At 36.4% G+C, this 16,663-nt stretch overlaps 1 protein-coding gene across 2 annotated transcripts in view; it reads left to right on the top strand.

Moving 5' to 3' along the window:
- The window catches only part of SEH1L (SEH1-like (S. cerevisiae)), a 29,481-nt gene extending 13,105 nt beyond the window's left edge, over positions 1-16,376 (top strand). The window contains exons 5-9 of one of the 2 annotated variants that reach the window (XM_004683716.2): positions 6,138-6,236; positions 10,095-10,235; positions 10,933-11,090; positions 12,767-12,917; positions 15,601-16,376. In XM_004683716.2, the coding sequence (XP_004683773.1) occupies positions 6,138-6,236; positions 10,095-10,235; positions 10,933-11,090; positions 12,767-12,917; positions 15,601-15,799 (748 nt within the window). In that variant the 3' untranslated portion in view covers positions 15,800-16,376. Of the gene's footprint in view, positions 1-6,137; positions 6,237-10,094; positions 10,236-10,932; positions 11,091-12,766; positions 12,918-13,949 lie in introns of both variants that reach the window. The other variant, XM_004683717.2, reaches the window with a different exon arrangement.
- Positions 16,377-16,663: the final 287 nt, after the last annotated feature.

The raw sequence follows: 16,663 nt of genomic DNA, 5'->3' as shown, positions 1-16,663 counted from the left end.
ACAATAGAAAACTTTAGTAGTTCTTTAGAAGTGAATTGAAGGCTTATGTGAGATAGTAGATGAGATTTGGGTTCTGGTCCGGGGAGTAAAAGAATTCTGATTATTATTTTTTAACTTGTTCTAGTACTGCCTTGTCTTACAATATTGATTTTGTTATAATTGTTTTTATTAATCAGCCAGTTGTAATGTTTTTGATTTCAAAAGGACTTTCCCCATCCTGGTGTTACAGGGGACCCAAATGTTAATTGGGTTGCTTGTCTGTGGGTCTTCACCTGCACGCTTACGATTCACACTCAGAAAGATTCAGTAATGGATTTATTCACAAGGAGAAAGGTAAAGGAATAACCCAGGGAAAAAGGGAGAGAAATACGAGTTAAGCTAGTATGTCCTACCAGTTTTGCTGACTTGGACTCCACCAGCACGCTGAAAACCAATCGAGAGCCAAAATGACCAACCGTGAACCACCAGGCCAAGAGAGCTCCAGAGCCCACATGTCCGGTTTTATCCTAACCTGGCTGCTCAGCTGTGCCCTCACGTCCCATCATTCTCCTCCTTGTTATTGATGGGATTAGTAGCTCCAGTATCTGGAATGGGAGTGGAGTCCATGAAACCTGTACCTGTTACAGTGGGGCAGTGCTTGCTCACCTTAGCCAGGCACAGGCAGTACCTTATGAGGCTAAGGCAGTCTAGTAGAAAACTGATGGTTGCTTGGAATATTTTGATGATTCTACAAAAAAGGGAGGTCATAACATGAACTACCATGGAAATTCTGGTTTTTCAGAGCATTTCCCCTCCATCCATACCGTATCTAATAGAAGTTGCATAGCTTGTGTCAAATTTCATTTTTTTTTTTTTAAAGATTTATTTATTTATTTGTGCATACAGAACTGGGGTACAGGCCAGAGGCTCAGGGGCGGTGAGAGGCTTCACCAGAGACAGAGTGGGGAGCAGAACAGGCAGATCCACGAGGTGCACTGCTGAGGGAAGCAGCGGGCGGGTCAGGAGAGGTCTGGCTCGCCATGTGGTCTCCTCCGGGGCAGGCGGGAATCGAACTCATGCGGAAGTGGCTTCAGATTCTCAGTGCTGTGCTTTAACCCGCTGCGCCACCAGGGAGGGCCCCAAATTTCATTTTTTAAGGATTTTTTATTTATGCATACAGAACTAGGTGCAGGTCAGAGGCGCAGGGGCAGTGAGAGGATTCACCAGAGTCAGAGCAGGGAACAAAACAGGCAGAACAAGTGAAATACATTACTGAGGGTAGCAGTGAGTGGGTCAGGAGAGGTCTGCCATACCATGTAGATCACCTCCAGGGCTGGGATCGAACTCACACTGAAGCAGATGGCTCTTTGCAATGCTACATTTTAATGGGGGAGGTTTGGGAGTGGACCTTTTTTAGGTCCAGTCTGCTTTCCATTGTTGACTGTCCGAATTTATATTTACGTGGTTTATTTATTGAAAATGCTTTTCTTAAGCAGTCTTGTGCATTATTTAAAAAATTTCTACTTCACAGGATCCAACATAGTGAATATTTTGTGTGTACTTTTGATTTTTTATATGCATATATAAATAAATGTATGATGTGTTTATAAACATATATATAAATGCAAATATATGATTCAACCTTTTAAGGAATCTACAATTACTTAATGTTTTATGAAGAAATCTTTCTGATTATTTCTTCTTAATACCAGACAATATTTGTTACATAGATACAGTATTTCTCTGGGGATCCTAATTAAATGTTTTACAGATTGCATTTCTTTGAGTTATAGTGAAGACTCCTGTTTGCTGTAGTTACATTGTATGAAATTGTTATAAAAAGTGGATTATATATTACTGAATCATTGCTCTTGGGAAAACTAGTTTCCATAAGCTTTTGAACAGTTTTCATTAGTTGATACGTTATCTTGTTTTAGAGTGCTACTTTTAAAAGACACCTTGTTTAGCATGTTTGATAAATTAATATCAAATTCAGCCAAGAACACTAAAACTCATGCCTGTAAAGCTCTTTCCTGACACAGATTTTTTTCTCTAAAGGCCTCTCACAGCCTTCTTGGCCAAGCTTTGAAACACTAGACAGCTCTTCAGCACTACACTCGGGGCCATTTTATTTTACTTATTTATTTATTTTTAAAAATTTATTTATTTATGCATACAGAACTGGGGTATAGGCTAGAGATGTAGGGGTGGTGAGAGGATTCACCAGAGACAGAGTGGGGAACAGAATATTTAGGTACACGAAGGGGAGCAGTAGGTGAGGCAGGAGAGGTCTGTTGCGCCATGTGGTTCAGTTCATCTCCCTGGGTGGGGATCCTATTGGTGCTGAAGAGGCTGTTACTAGCTTCGTAATACTGCACTTTAACCCATTGCGCTACTAGGGAGGGCCCTTGCGGTCATTTTAAATAGCAAAATCACGTACAGAAAAGGCACAAATGGAAAAAAAAATCATTGTGCTAGAATAGAGTTTGAAATGAACCATTATTTCATTGAGAGCTAAAATGAAGAAGACATCTGGGAACATGTGCATCAGGTGACTTATACTTTTTCAGTGCTTCTCCACAAATGTCTGTAAACAATCTGAGAGCCTCAATTGTTATAATTTTGGGGTTACAAATAAATTTTAGCTAGTAGGTCACTTTACAAATACAGATTGCAAATGATGAAGATTGGCTGTATCTGTGTCTTAAAGATCTGTGTATATACTTTGGTCTTTACTTTTACTCCTTATTTTCTTTTTTTAAAAGACTTATTTATTTATTCATACAGAACTGGGGTACAGGCAGAGATGCGGAGAGTGAGAGGATTCACCAGGTACAGAGCGGGGAGCATAACAGGCAGATCTACCAAGTACACTGCTGAGGGGAGCAGTGGGCGTGCCATGTGGATCACCTCCGGGGCAGGCAGGGATCGAACTCATGTGAAAGTGACTTAAGCTTCTTAGTGCTGTGCTTTAACCTGCTGTGACACCAGGGAGGACCACTCCTTATTTTCTTTTAAGTGTGCATTAGTCTTTGCTTATTTATTTGTATTTATAGATAAGAGACAACTTTGGCTAGTAAATTGGTATTGATATCTTTGTCCTGTTGGGTGCTTTGTTTTCTTAATAGTTCACTCTCATACCTAGGAGGGCTGGTGAGAAAAGTCTCTTTCATGCATTATAATTGGCTGTCTCCCAACATCAGTTTTATCCCTGCTGAATTCATGCACTGGGCCTAGCAGTTCCTATTGCTGAAGTAATTGAGTCTTGGCTATCATCTGTAACATACTCTCTTCTCTTCCTGCTTTGATCTTCACTTGACCAATGATGACGCTACCCTTCACTCTCCAGAGGAGGGTAATGCTTACATTCTTAAGCTCTCTTTCAGGCAAATAGTGATTTCCTGACCAATTTTAGCAGCCTGAATATTCTCCACCATGATCCAACCTACTTTTCACCATCATTCAGGCAACTGGCATGTGCTGTGGTAACAGGATGATATTTTACTGAAATCAGGAAATGTCATTCCTATGGCAGTCACTTATAATTTGCTAGTGAGGTTATTCCAGTGATAAAGAGATGAAGTTAATGTAAAAAGGAGATACCGGTGATAAATTTACTATATTTAGTAGAGCTGAGTGGTTTTTCACAGTTTCATTCAAAGGCATATTTGGAAAATGCTTTAAATATGAACATGTTATTTCTGGAGGTATAGTTGCTCAACTCAGGTTATCTGTATATATGATTTATAATTTGATTTAGAATGTTTTTAAAAATTTATGCTTTTAGTAGTTTTAGAACATTTTACTATAAATACAGTTTTTGCTTTTCCTGGTGGCACAACGGGTTAAAGCACTGCATTATGAAGCTCTCCGAAGCCACTGCAGCAATAGTTCATGCCCCTGCCAAGGAGCTGACCCACGTGCAGGGAGCTGACCCACAGGGCAGACCTCTCCTGCCCCATCCACTGCTCTCCTCAGCAGTACTTCATTAATCTGCCTGTTCTGCTCCCCACTATGTCTCTGGTGAATCCTCTCACCCACCACAGTTCTGGCCTGTACCCCAGTTCTGTAAGCATAAATAAATAAATCTTTTAAAAAATAGATAAGTAAAAATAACTATAGTTTTGGTCTCCAGATATTAAAAGAAAAAAATACATTTATATTTTATATTTATATTTGTAGAACATGGGGGAAAAATGGATGCACGATTTAGAAGCTACTGTGGATTTTATATCTGAATAGCCAAGAATCATAAATTGTGTTATTTTTATATTTTGCAGTTTAGTTGGTATTTTTATAATATTAGGTGATTTGATCTCATTATCAGAAGATTTAACAATAAAAAACTAAACTTTTTTTAATTACCACTTTTTTTTTCAACTTAAGAGACTGGTAGATGATTATATTAAGGTAAAAAAGGGGGCCCTTGCTGGTAGCACTACAGGTTACAGCCAGCACTGTGAAGCTGTTTGCAGGCACAGATCTCACTTGTCCCTCCCACTGTTTCTCTCAGCAGTGTATTTAAGTAGATCTGCCAGTTCTGTTCTCCCCACTCTGTCTCTGGTGAAATCCTCTCACTCCCCCACCTCTGGTCTATGCCCCAGTTCTGATATGCATACATTAAAAATAATTACACATAGCAGCAAAAAAAATATTAACTCAAGAGTTCACTTCAATAGAGTTCATTTTATTGCTCATCTTTTTGCCTTTTTCAAAAGGAAATTAACCACACATGAATCTAGAGAGAAGAATGACATATAGGGAGCATACATTCTTGAGGGTGTTCTTTTAACACTTTTTCCTTTTTCTAGCTGTTGCTTTTTTAACAAAGCACTTAAAAGTCTGTCATGAATTTAGTCAAGAAATAAAGTCATTCATTCCTTAGTAAAGAAATAAATCATTATTATACAGTAGTCAAAAAAGATAAATGTGTGCCATTCACAGCAACATGGATGGAGCTAGAAGGGATCATGCTCAGTGCAATAAGTCAGAAGGAAAAAAAAATAACAGATTCACTTATGAGAGGAATATAGGGGAACCAAACAAAGAATCAAGGAAAAAAAAAACAATAGAAAACAACACAACAAAACAAAAATAAACAGACTATAAATAGAGACATTCTGTAGGGGAGGTAGATGTAGAGGGATAAAAACAAGGATGGGGAGAACAGAAAGGATTGTGCATGGGTGAATTGGTGGTAGAAATTTTGTGGACACCACATCTGAGAAAAGAAAGTGAACATTGTAAAAAAGAAAAATGAACAATGGGGTTTTCCCTGATGGTGCAAGGGGTTAAGTCTCGGCACTGTGAAGCTATCTACAGCCACTGCATCATGAGTTGAATCCCTGCCCAAGGAGCTGACCCACATTGCGAAGCAGACCTCTCTTCTTTCCCCAGATTCTCCCCTTAGCAGTGTATTTCAGTCGATCTGCCTGTTCTGCTCCCCACTGTGTTGTCTCTAATGAGTCCTCTAGCCCCACCTCCATACCCCAGCTCTTGTATGCATAAATAAGTCTTTTTAAAAAATGGACAATGATATAAAATACATAATTTCATTTTGTAAAGATTTATTTATGCATACAGAACTAAAGTATAGGCCAGAGGTGCAGGGGTGGTAAGAGGTTTCACCAGACAGAGTAGGAAGCAGAACAGGCAGATTAATGAAATACACTGCTGAGGGGAGCAGTGTGCAGGTCAGGAGAGGTCTGCTGCATCATGTGGGTCACCTCCCTTGCTGGGGGTCAAACTCATGCTGAAGCGGCTGTGGATGCTTCATCCCTGTTGCATCAACAGGGAGGGCTTTAAATAAATCATGTTAAAATAAGAAATGAGGAAGAGAAGTTATCTCTTTGGTGTCTTTTTTAATCTGTCAAATGCTTGAAATCTTTACTGTTAGGGAAAAAGCTTTTATTGTTCATAAGGAGATGTAAAAATAATTACAGAAGGAGGTATCCTCTGTTTCCAGGCTGAGCATGCTCAAAGGTACTTCCTCTGTGGTGTGGCTTTAGATGATGTAGGGCAGTGATCTAGTCATCAACAATGACATGCTGACTTAAAGGTTGTAGTAGAACTGCTTCACATGGACTTTTTTGGAAATTTTTCTGAACTAAATGTATATTAATGATGTCATATGACATAGTTTTTATTCTCCATTCTAGCTCTCGTGCTCATTCCCCAATGATAGCTGTAGGAAGTGATGACAGCAGCCCAAATGCAATGGCCAAGGTTCAGATCTTTGAATATAATGAAAACACCAGGTCAGTACTGATTTGCTTTATTCAGAATTGTATTTTATTTCTTTAATGTTACTCCTTTTTTTATTAATTGAATGATTAATTACATATTTGTAACTTTTGTATGAGAGGCCAAGTTCTGTGCTAGATTCTAATGGTACAGAATTGAGTGATCTAAGGTAAGTATCCTCACTTAATAGTGTATACCCTCTTCAGGAAACAACAACCAAAAAAAAAGTGGATCAATTTTGTAAACTCAGAGAATCAGGATGTTACAAGTTTAATCTAGTTTAAGGGACCAGAAAGGTTTACTTAGAAGAAAACTATAAGATAAATAAGAAGTTAACCCTTGAAAAGAGGACAAAAGTATTCCCAGTGGAGAAGAATACATGTGGCAAACACATGAACAGAAAAGCTGACATATTTCTGCCATGGTTGGAACTTAATAGGTATGCGGGTATAATGAGAAACATGCAAGTTTCATATTTGCATGACCTCATATTCATTGTTTAGATTTATCCTAAGGGTGTTGTGAAGCCTTTGACAGATTTTTATGTTTGGGAAAAACGGGGATCAGGTGTTTTAACTTCCACAAGTGTGGAAAATATTTTGGAGGGAAGCTGTCAAAATACTACACAGGAGGTTATAGTGGCATTTAAAAAGGAGTATTGTAGTGGGTATCTAGAGAATTGGACAGTTGGAGGACAACTTAAGAAATGGTATTTATGGTTTCTGACTATGGGAGGTGAAGGGAATTTTGAAGATGATTTTCAAGTTCTGGCTAGTGTATAATTAATTTCTTGAGACAGAACTCTAAATGTGACAAATTTGGGATGAATATAGTAGCACATGTAAAAAAATTTAATTTCAGTCATTTTGAGATATCTAACCTTCTGAAAACCAGAAGTACAGTGTCCGATGTATTTAGAGTCTTAGGTGAGCAAAAAGCACATAGGAGGTATTCAGGTGGGCATCATATGTGCTAGGCAAAAATTCTTGAATTTGGTAGTCAGGTACCACGTAGGTCAAGAAGCAGAAGAGAAGTATACTAAAAACCTCTATAATGTTGTAAACAAATGTTACCTCAATTTAAAAAAATGAGAGAGAAGCAAAAAAAGCAGAAGAGATAATTTAATTTCCATTGACTCTACAATTAATAAGTTACTAGTTAGGATTTTAAGGGCTCCGTATACTTGCTTTCTGCTTTTTTAGACTTTCTTTCTTCAGAGACACTGTGGTTGCAATCTGCTTTCCATTAAGACTGTCTTATTCTTTATTTGCAGATACAGAAATAGATTCATAAGGATAAATTAGACTTTGTAGCTTTCTTTTTTAAGTATTAAAGTAATTTCCTTTTTTAAAAGAAAAAAAGATTTACTTATTTATGCATGCTGAACTGGGGTATAGGCTAGAGGTGCAGGGGTGGTGAGAGGATTCACCAGAGACAGAGTGGGGAGCAGAATAGGCCAACTGATGAAGCACACTGCTGAGGGGAGCAATGGGCGGGTCAGGAGAGGTCTGCTGCGCCATGTGGGTCACCTCCTGGGTGGGTAGGGATCGAACTCATTCTGAAGTGGCTTTACCTTCTTAGTGCTGTGCTTTAACCTGCTGTGCTACCAGGGAAGGCCCATAATTTCCTTTTATCACAACTAAAACTCAGTCCATGGTGTTGTCAATTTTATTAGTTAGGAAATTTAGATTTCCTTCTCTTAAAAAGATTTTAATGGCTCATAAATCCAGTTCTTATTCTAATTATGCTTTTGTTAAATCTCTTCCACTAAATTCTTAAAAATCAACAAGAAATAGGGGTGCTTATGTTTATTTCTTCTATCCTTAGTAGCAAATCACCACAGAGTGGTAGCGTAATAAAACAGAAGTTTATTCTCTTAGGTCTAAGAGGACAGAAATCTGAAATCAGCATGTCAGGGTTGTTCTTCTGAAATCCTTCCTTGTCTTTTCAAGCTTCTGGTGGATCTAGCAGTTGCTTAGTTTTGGTTTGTGACAGAATACTCCAATCTCTGCTTGTGTCTTCACATGGCTTCTCTGTGTCTCTGTTTTTTTTTTGTGTGTGAGTGTGTGTTTTACAAAATACCTGACATTGAATGTTGCCTGAATATAGGATGTTTTTACACTGAGATTCGTAATCTGCAAAGACCATTTTTCAAGTTAGGTCACAATATACAGGTTAAGGGGGTTAGTGTTTCATTGAACAAAACACTTTCATTGTTTTTCAAAGAAACTTTAAAACTTTTTTTTTAATAATATAATAGTTTATTTTTACATCATTTTGTACATTTGTTTTTCATCTCAATTGTAATCCCCATGGGTTTCCCATCACCAAGTCACCCATGTGCCATCATCAAAGTCCCGTGCACTTCCCCACTCCACCCCCACAAAATATCTCTGGTATATGGCTGTTCATTATTCTTACTATTTTCTCGCCTGGTCCATTATACTCCTACTATGAGCAAAACCATCTGGTATTTTTCTTTTTCTCCCTGGCTTATCTCTCTAAGCATGATCTTTTCCAGCTCCATCCAAGTTACTGCAAAAGACATGTGTTTCTTTTTTTTTTTTTTTTGGCTAATATTCCATTGTGTATATGTACCACATCTTTTTAATCCAGTCATCTACTTTTGGGCATTTGGGCTGCTTCCATGTTTTTCTAATTGTAAATAAAACAGCAGTAAACATGGGGGTGCAGGTATCTTTTTGAATCAGTGTTTTTGTGTCTTTTGGATAGATACCTAGGAGTGGGATTGCTGGGTCATAGGGAAGCTCCATGCTTAGCAGTTTGAGGAACCGCCAGTTTTTCCTAGTGGTTGTACTAGTTTGCATTCCCACTAGCAGTGCAGGAGAGTTCCTTTTTCTCCACATCCTTGCAATATTTGTTGTTACTAGTTGTTTGAAGATGTGCCATTCTCACTGGGGTGAGGTGGTATCTCATTGTGGTTTTAATTTGCATCTCCCTTATTATGAGTGATGTTGAACATTCTTTCATATGCTTGTTGGCCATCTGCATTTCCTCTTTGGAGAAGTGTCTTTTTAGCTCTTCTGCCCATTTTTTTATGGGGTTGTTTATTTTTGTTGAGTTTCGTCAGTTCTCTGTATATTTTTGTGATCAATCCTTTATGACTAGTTTTGTGTGAGAAAATTTTTTCCCAATTAGTGGGCTGTCTGTTTTTTGTAATGTCTCTTTTGCTCTACAGAAGCTCTTTAACTTGATATAGTCCCATCTGTTTATCCTTGCCTTCACTATTGTGGCATTGGGTGCTCTGTCGTTAAAGATGTCACTGAAGTGTATGGCGTGTAGTGTTTGACCCATCTTTGCCTCCAGGTATTTTGTAGTTTCTGTTTTTATGTCTAGGTCTTTAATCCACTTCGATTTGATTTTTGTGTATGGAGTGAGGTAGTGATCTAGTTTCATATTTTTGCATGTAGCTTCCCAGTTTTCCCAGCACCATTTGCTGACAAACTTTCTTTGTTCCATTGTATCTTCTTTGCTCCTTTGTCAAAGCTTAGTTGTCCATAAACTTGTGGGTTTATGTCTGGGTTTTCTATTCGAATTCACTGGTCTGTGTGTCTATTCTTGCTCCAGTACCATGCAGTTCTGATTATTATGGCTTTGTAGTATAGCTTGAAGTTTGGGATTGTAATGCCTCCATGCTGAAAAACTTTTTTTTTTTTTTAGTAAATGTTTCTAATTTATTTTTTATACTCTCTAAAAACAAAACAAAAATCACAAGTTCACCACTAATGCTTTAAGATTATTAAAGCAAGCCAGCTCTCACTCAGGCTGCAAGTTGTTCTATGTTCTCTTTACTTCTGAAATTTATTTCTGAAATTTTTTATGTAAACCTTTTTTTTTTTTTTTTTAACTAGGAAATACGCAAAAGCTGAAACCCTCATGACAGTTACAGATCCTGTCCATGATATTGCATTTGCTCCAAACTTGGGAAGGTCTTTCCATATTCTAGCCATTGCAACCAAAGATGTGAGAATTTTTACATTAAAGCCTGTGAGGTAAGTATCCCACACCATTTGTATATAGTAATTTGTAGTGTTCATTTTCATTTGTAGAGTAATATGTCAAGGCAATTGAACTTAAAAAATGGATTCTGTAGTGAATTCTATACATAAAATTATGTGTGACTATATGCCTTTGGGAGATAGGGAATGGAATGCAGAAATTTCTGTTTTCAGAATTGTTAGATTGATACTGACAGAACTGATGTTCTGTATGTAATTGCTGCTCTACAAATGTTTGAATAAATGAGAGGGGGTACTCTCCTTAGGAAAAATTAAATTAGCATTGAGACACTCCTATTTAACTTTCATTTTCAGTTGTCAGTTTCAGTTCTTCTTTTCCTTTAATTATTCCCTTCCTTTTAAAATTATTATCCATTTTATTCCTCAACTTTTCAGAAAAAATAAAACCACTCTCTTTAGTTGTTTGTTTCCAGTTACTGATCATCATTTCTATGATAGGATCATGCTAGAGGTAGTAAGATGAAAGTGACATGACCAAGCTCTTATTGAGCTGATAGAGGGGAGGGAATGTGAGAGGTATACAGTGCACATTACTATAAAGTAATAGGCAAGTATGTGAAGCCATTTGCTATTTTTAATTTAGAACTTACATCTTTATGTATACTTACACATGCACACACACATACAAGTGTATATCAAAATTCCTGAGGAAACTTTTTGTTATTAATAGGAAAGAACTGACTTCCTCTGGTGGGCCAACAAAATTTGAAATCCATTTAGTGGCTCAGTTTGATAATCATAATTCTCAGGTCTGGCGAGTGAGTTGGAATATAACAGGAACCGTGCTCGCATCTTCAGGAGATGATGGCTGTGTACGATTGTGGAAAGGTAAGATCTCAATGAAGAAATTACTGCTAATGTTGCTACTTTAGAGTTTTCACTTAAAAATGTAAAGTGAATATTTGACATAACTATGCAGTATTTCCAATAAAAAGATACTATTTGTTATATGTATAACTTGTGTGACTGCTCTTCACCCACAGGCTAGGACTACAACCATGGCTTCCGTTATTAAATAATCCTTGTAACCAACCAGCCTGTATAGGTGGAAATCCAGTATCTTCCCCAATTTTCTACAGCTTCCAAATATTCAAAAATTTTGGGGCTGCTAATTGTAAAATTTTTTAGAAACCTCAAGCTGAGAGAATTCAGTTTGGTCAGTTGACTGTGGTTGCTATAGTATGCTCTGTGATCCCAAGAATATATATCTGTTGGGCCAAGGTGTCCCTAGCCCCCATATAATTCAAGTAGGTGATGTCCCATATGTAGGGTTCAGACTTACAGCTTAGCTTTACCCTGCGCAGTTATTTTTTCCCAAAATGCACTGTGGCTATACTCGTAGATCTCCCAGGTTCTGTTTTAGGCTGTGGGAGCCTTCGCTTTCTTAAGTGTAATTTGATTTCAAGGGCTTTACTGCCCTTGTCTGCCTTTGGACTTCATACAATACTTCCCATCTGTACTCTAGCTGGCTCTCTGACTTGGATTTTCTGGGCTTATTTTCTTCAGTGGTCAAGTTCATATTAAAAATTAGGCTTTCTGGGACTCCGTGGTGGTGGAAGGTATTAAATGACAGCACTATGAAGCTATCTGCAGCCACTGCAGGACAAGAGTTAAATCCCCTGCCAGGAAAGTGACCCACATGGTGCAGCAGACCTTTCCTGTCTTTCCTGCTGCTCTCCTAAGCAGTAGATTTCCATCAATCCGCTTGTTCTGTTCCCCACTCTGTCTCTTGTGAATTCTCTTACCCCACCACCTCTGGCCTGTACCCCAATTCTTGTAAGTATAAATAAATTAATATTTTTAAAAAATTAGGCCATCTTAGATAAGCTACTCAAAACCCCCAAATTTTGTTACCTGTATCCATCTCTGAAGATATTACCTAGGTTTATAATTGGGAAACCAAGAAAGCACTTCCATGTAATCTAAATTCATTAAAATGAAGGCAAAGAATTTGTTTTGATATTAACTTTATTTTGTGTTAATGAGAATTGTCTGTTACTTCCTTACTTTGTAGGGAAGAGAAATAGTTGCTCAAATTTTTTGATTTTTAAACTTAACTAACACTGGGTTATATGTGTTTTATTTATTATTTATTTATTAAGGTTTATTTATTTATGCACACAGAACTGGAGTACAGGCCAGAGGTGTAGGGGTGGTGAGAGGATTCATGAAAGACATAGCGGGGAGCAGAACAGGCCAATTTTCAAAGTACACTGCTGAGGGGAGAAGTGGTCGGGTCAGGAGAGGTCTGCGGCACCATGTGGATCACCTCTGGGGATTGAACTCATGCTGAAGTGCTTTAGCTTCTTAATACTGTGCTTTAACCTGCTGCGCCACCAGGGAATGTCCTATATGTGTTTTATTTTTAAAATATCTTGAACTTTTTTTTTTTTTTTTTTGAGAGAAATGTAGACCTTTCTCATTTTTTAAATTGTAGTTTAATGACATGAACACAGATTTGTAGATATCAATCATGCTAATGTATTTGACCATTTTCCTTTCAGCAAATTATATGGACAATTGGAAATGTACTGGTATTTTGAAAGGTAATGGGAGCCCTGTCAATGGGAGTTCTCAGCAGGGAAACTCAAATCCTTCCCTAGGTTCAAATACCCCAATTCTTCAAAATTCATTAAACGGATCTTCTGCTGGCAGGTAGGCTGTTTCATGGGAAAATTAGAAATTACTTTTTTTTTATATTTACACTACCAGAGGTGTATTATTTGATGGATTTTAAAACTGAATCAAGAAATTCACACATAATTATAAGCTGTGTTTTAAAGGTGACTGTGTTTGCTTTGTATTTGGCTTACTTGGTCATAATATTGACAGGTAAAGTGTGAGGTCATTAAATTTAATCTGAAATGTGGTCTCAGACATATTTGTAACTTTCAACATTTTGTTTCTGAAGTAATGAGTTGAAGAGAGAACATAAGGGATAATACTAAGGGTTTTAGTACTAGATAGGTATTAATGTTTTAGTGCCAGTGGTGCCAGGTGCCAGTGGTGTGGCCTTTGATTCAGGTCATACTGAATTTTTAAATACAATATATCAATAAAGCTTTTGTAGAAGAGAGGGCAAGAATGAGTTAAATAGTTTGGCTTCTGCTTTTACTTTTCAAAATTTTAATGGAATTGTAAGGAAATGGTTGATTTTGAATTACTGATTTTTAGATTTTTAGTATATTTTAGATTCTTGTTTATCCTAATAAAAATGTTTGGTGTGATCTAAAGAGTCATTTTATTTTCATACTCAAATTTCGAATATGTGAATTTGTAAGTTTAAGTATTTTAATATGCCTTTGTGAATAATTTGGAGTACAATTCAGGAAACTTCAAAGCAGTGCTTTAACCAACTGTCTGGTGGTTATCTTGTTGTCATCTTAAAGAAGTGAATTGTATCTTAAATTTTCTGAAACTATTTTTATATTGCTACATATTTACAAAGAAGTGCTACTATTTGATTTTGAGGTTTTAAGTATTTGTATCTAAACAATTTCAGGTAATGATAAAATGATTTCATGTACCTAAGTAGTTTTAAAAACCCGATGTTTGGTTGCTGTTTGTAGTGCATTATTTTGTAAAGAGCTTTGAAGTTTTGATTTGTATTCTTAACGTGCCAATAACCTTGTGTGTTGGATCTGTGATGCATTTTCCCTTCTCCATTTGTATTATGTCCTTTAACAGAAAGCACAGCTGAGTACAAGCTAACTGGAGTAACTTTGCTGTTTTGCTGCTTGTTGCATGCACACAGGAATGGAAAGCGAGCTCCTTTTCCCCTTCCCCAGCACCGTTTGACCTCTCCCAAGATACACCAGCAGCCTGCTTACTACTAAACGCAATCCAAAAGGCCTTTAAAAATACAGTGTATATCATTTTTGGTACTAGCTAGTTTATTGACACTACTTGAAAATTTTGAAATAGAAATGGAGAGGCTTTTTTGTGAGATAATGTCACCAAAACAATTTTTTGAAATGTTGCCGAAAGTATCAAGGATTTTAAAATTGAAAGAACTGTTACCATCCTCATAAGTGGATGGGAGGAGGGAAATTTTACTTTATCCCATTTGGAGAATACAGGCTTATCTTCTGTTTTCTAAAACAGGAAACTAAAATGATGAATTTTTATAATTTTAATTTGAAGATGGAATAAATATTTTTCATAAAGATTGTTTTGAGTGCTAATTTGTTTACCTTTTGTAGAATTGGTTTATACATGATATTATTCAATACAACTGTCATTTCTTATGTAATATTTTGGAAAATATTAGTAAAGGGGTGTGACATTTACTAGTAAAATGAAAGTGATTTGACTGTACAGTTTGTAGCCAAATTAAACATTTGGAAGTGCTTCATTTATAGTTTGATAGTAAAATGGAAAAAAAAAACTTTTGTAAGTTTTAAATTTATAAAATTCACTAAAGAGATAAACATTTATCTAAATGTGCTTGTTTATTTTTATGGTGTGATTCCATGGCTTTAAGTTTTCCTTCAGATCACAATTTGGAAACATACCCTGCGATAAAAAGTTAAAAAGTTACAATTTTGATAAAATCGTGCATGCACATTAACTTTATTGCCAATTCCATGTCCCAGGATTTTCATTATTTAGTTGGCTGCTTAATTTAGTTCATAGGACTCTGACATTGATGACAGAAGTTTAACTCTTAAGTTTGCAAAAGTGCACAAGAATTACGGGTAAGTTGTAAGATGGCAAAATCAAATAGGACATATTCTTTGTGCTCTTTTACTTACCAAATTTTATAGCTATTCTAAGATTCTTGCAGAAAAACAGCTAAGTTATATGTAAAGATTGTGTTTCTTCAACAGTGTGTTACAATAGCTTAGCCATACTATGTGAAAGTGTATTTGAATTGGTTATCAGTATCATGTATGCACTAAAAATATAAGTGCTTGTTGCTGCTACTACAAATGAATCATTGCTTAAAATAAAGAAAAAGCCTATTAGATGTGTAAATTTATGGGATAGCATCAAATGTTTCTGAAAGATTAGAAAATGTTTTAAATTATTAATACTTTTCTTTGTAACAGTCACTAATTTTTTTAACATTTTAAGTTTAACAGATTGTATTTTTTTCAAGTTTCTATACTTAAGCAAACTTGATTTGAGTGAAGGTCTTGATTTTTGCTATTATGTTCTGTTAGTTTTGGCATGAAAATACTAAAGCTTTTTTTCCCCTAGCATGTGTTTTCTCCTCTTTGGTTCTCTTTGTATTTACTACTTTTCTCTTTTTCTTCTGTTTTTTCTTTTCTTTTTTTTTTTTTTCCCTGTTGTTTTTGTTTTGTTTGGTGTGTTGTTCCTGTCTTCATTGTTTCAGGTATTTCTTTCCCCCTCTGGATTCCCCACGGGCTGGATCGAGATGGTCCAGTTATGCCCAGCTCCTTCCTCCTCCTCCTCCTCCTCCTCTGGTAGAGCACTCTTGCGATGCTGACACTGCCAACCTCCAGTATCCTCACCCTCGCAGACGATCTCTCTCTCGGCCTCTTAATCCCTTACCTGAGAATGAAGGGGTTTAAAACACTGATATAACACTTAAAGGCCTTATTCAAGTGCTTGTAAATGCTTTCATTTCTGGCTGCTTTTTGTTTTTCTTCATTTTCTTTCAGAAGATTTTTCTAATTTAGGTTCTGTCTTGCATGTATTACAATCAGAACACAGTGTTTGGAACCTAAATGTTTGTGCTTCTGCATCAAAGGAACATTTGCTTCATTGGTTGATAACCTTTGATGAAATGAGATATGTTCAAGTTACATTAACTGTGAGAGTTACACACAGTACACAGTAACTTCAAAGTGCCTGTTTTGTAAATTTTATTTTGAATTGTATAGTGTTAAGCTTCTTGCAGTTTGTCATACAGGTTCATGTAAAAGCATTTGTCTGCCTTTGAGACATATTAAGAAATGTTTTTAATTTTGCAGGTAAATGTTGCCATCGACTAGTTGTAAAATAAATCATTCCTGTGTACAAAGCAGCAAAACATAACATGGACTGTTTTTGTTTTTAATGAAATTGCCTTTTACTACTAGGAATTACTGCTGTAAAAGCATTTGTAATTCTCCAAGTAGGTTGTTTAATAAAATATATTTTAAATGATTTGAATCTCTTGCCTCATAACGTAGAATGTATTTTCTTTGGTAGTTGATAAGGATTGATCTCCTTAAAACACCCTGTTGCTTAAAAAAAAAAAAAACAACCACCAAAACTCCAAATAGTCAAAAATTGGGGCATATGCATGACATTTACTTAAAAGGAAGCCAATCAGTATGTAGACTTAACATCTAGAACTGGTAGATACTTTTAGTCTGCATCAGACTAGATTGTTTTTGAAATGATACCTATAAAATTGTAAATCAGAATATATTTGACAAGAATTATATTTG

This window comes from Condylura cristata, unplaced genomic scaffold (assembly GCF_000260355.1).
Source record: "Condylura cristata isolate star-nosed mole 26May11 unplaced genomic scaffold, ConCri1.0 scaffold00016, whole genome shotgun sequence".
NCBI lineage: Eukaryota > Metazoa > Chordata > Mammalia > Eulipotyphla > Talpidae > Condylura > Condylura cristata.
This window is presented reverse-complemented; position numbering and strand designations above follow the sequence as displayed.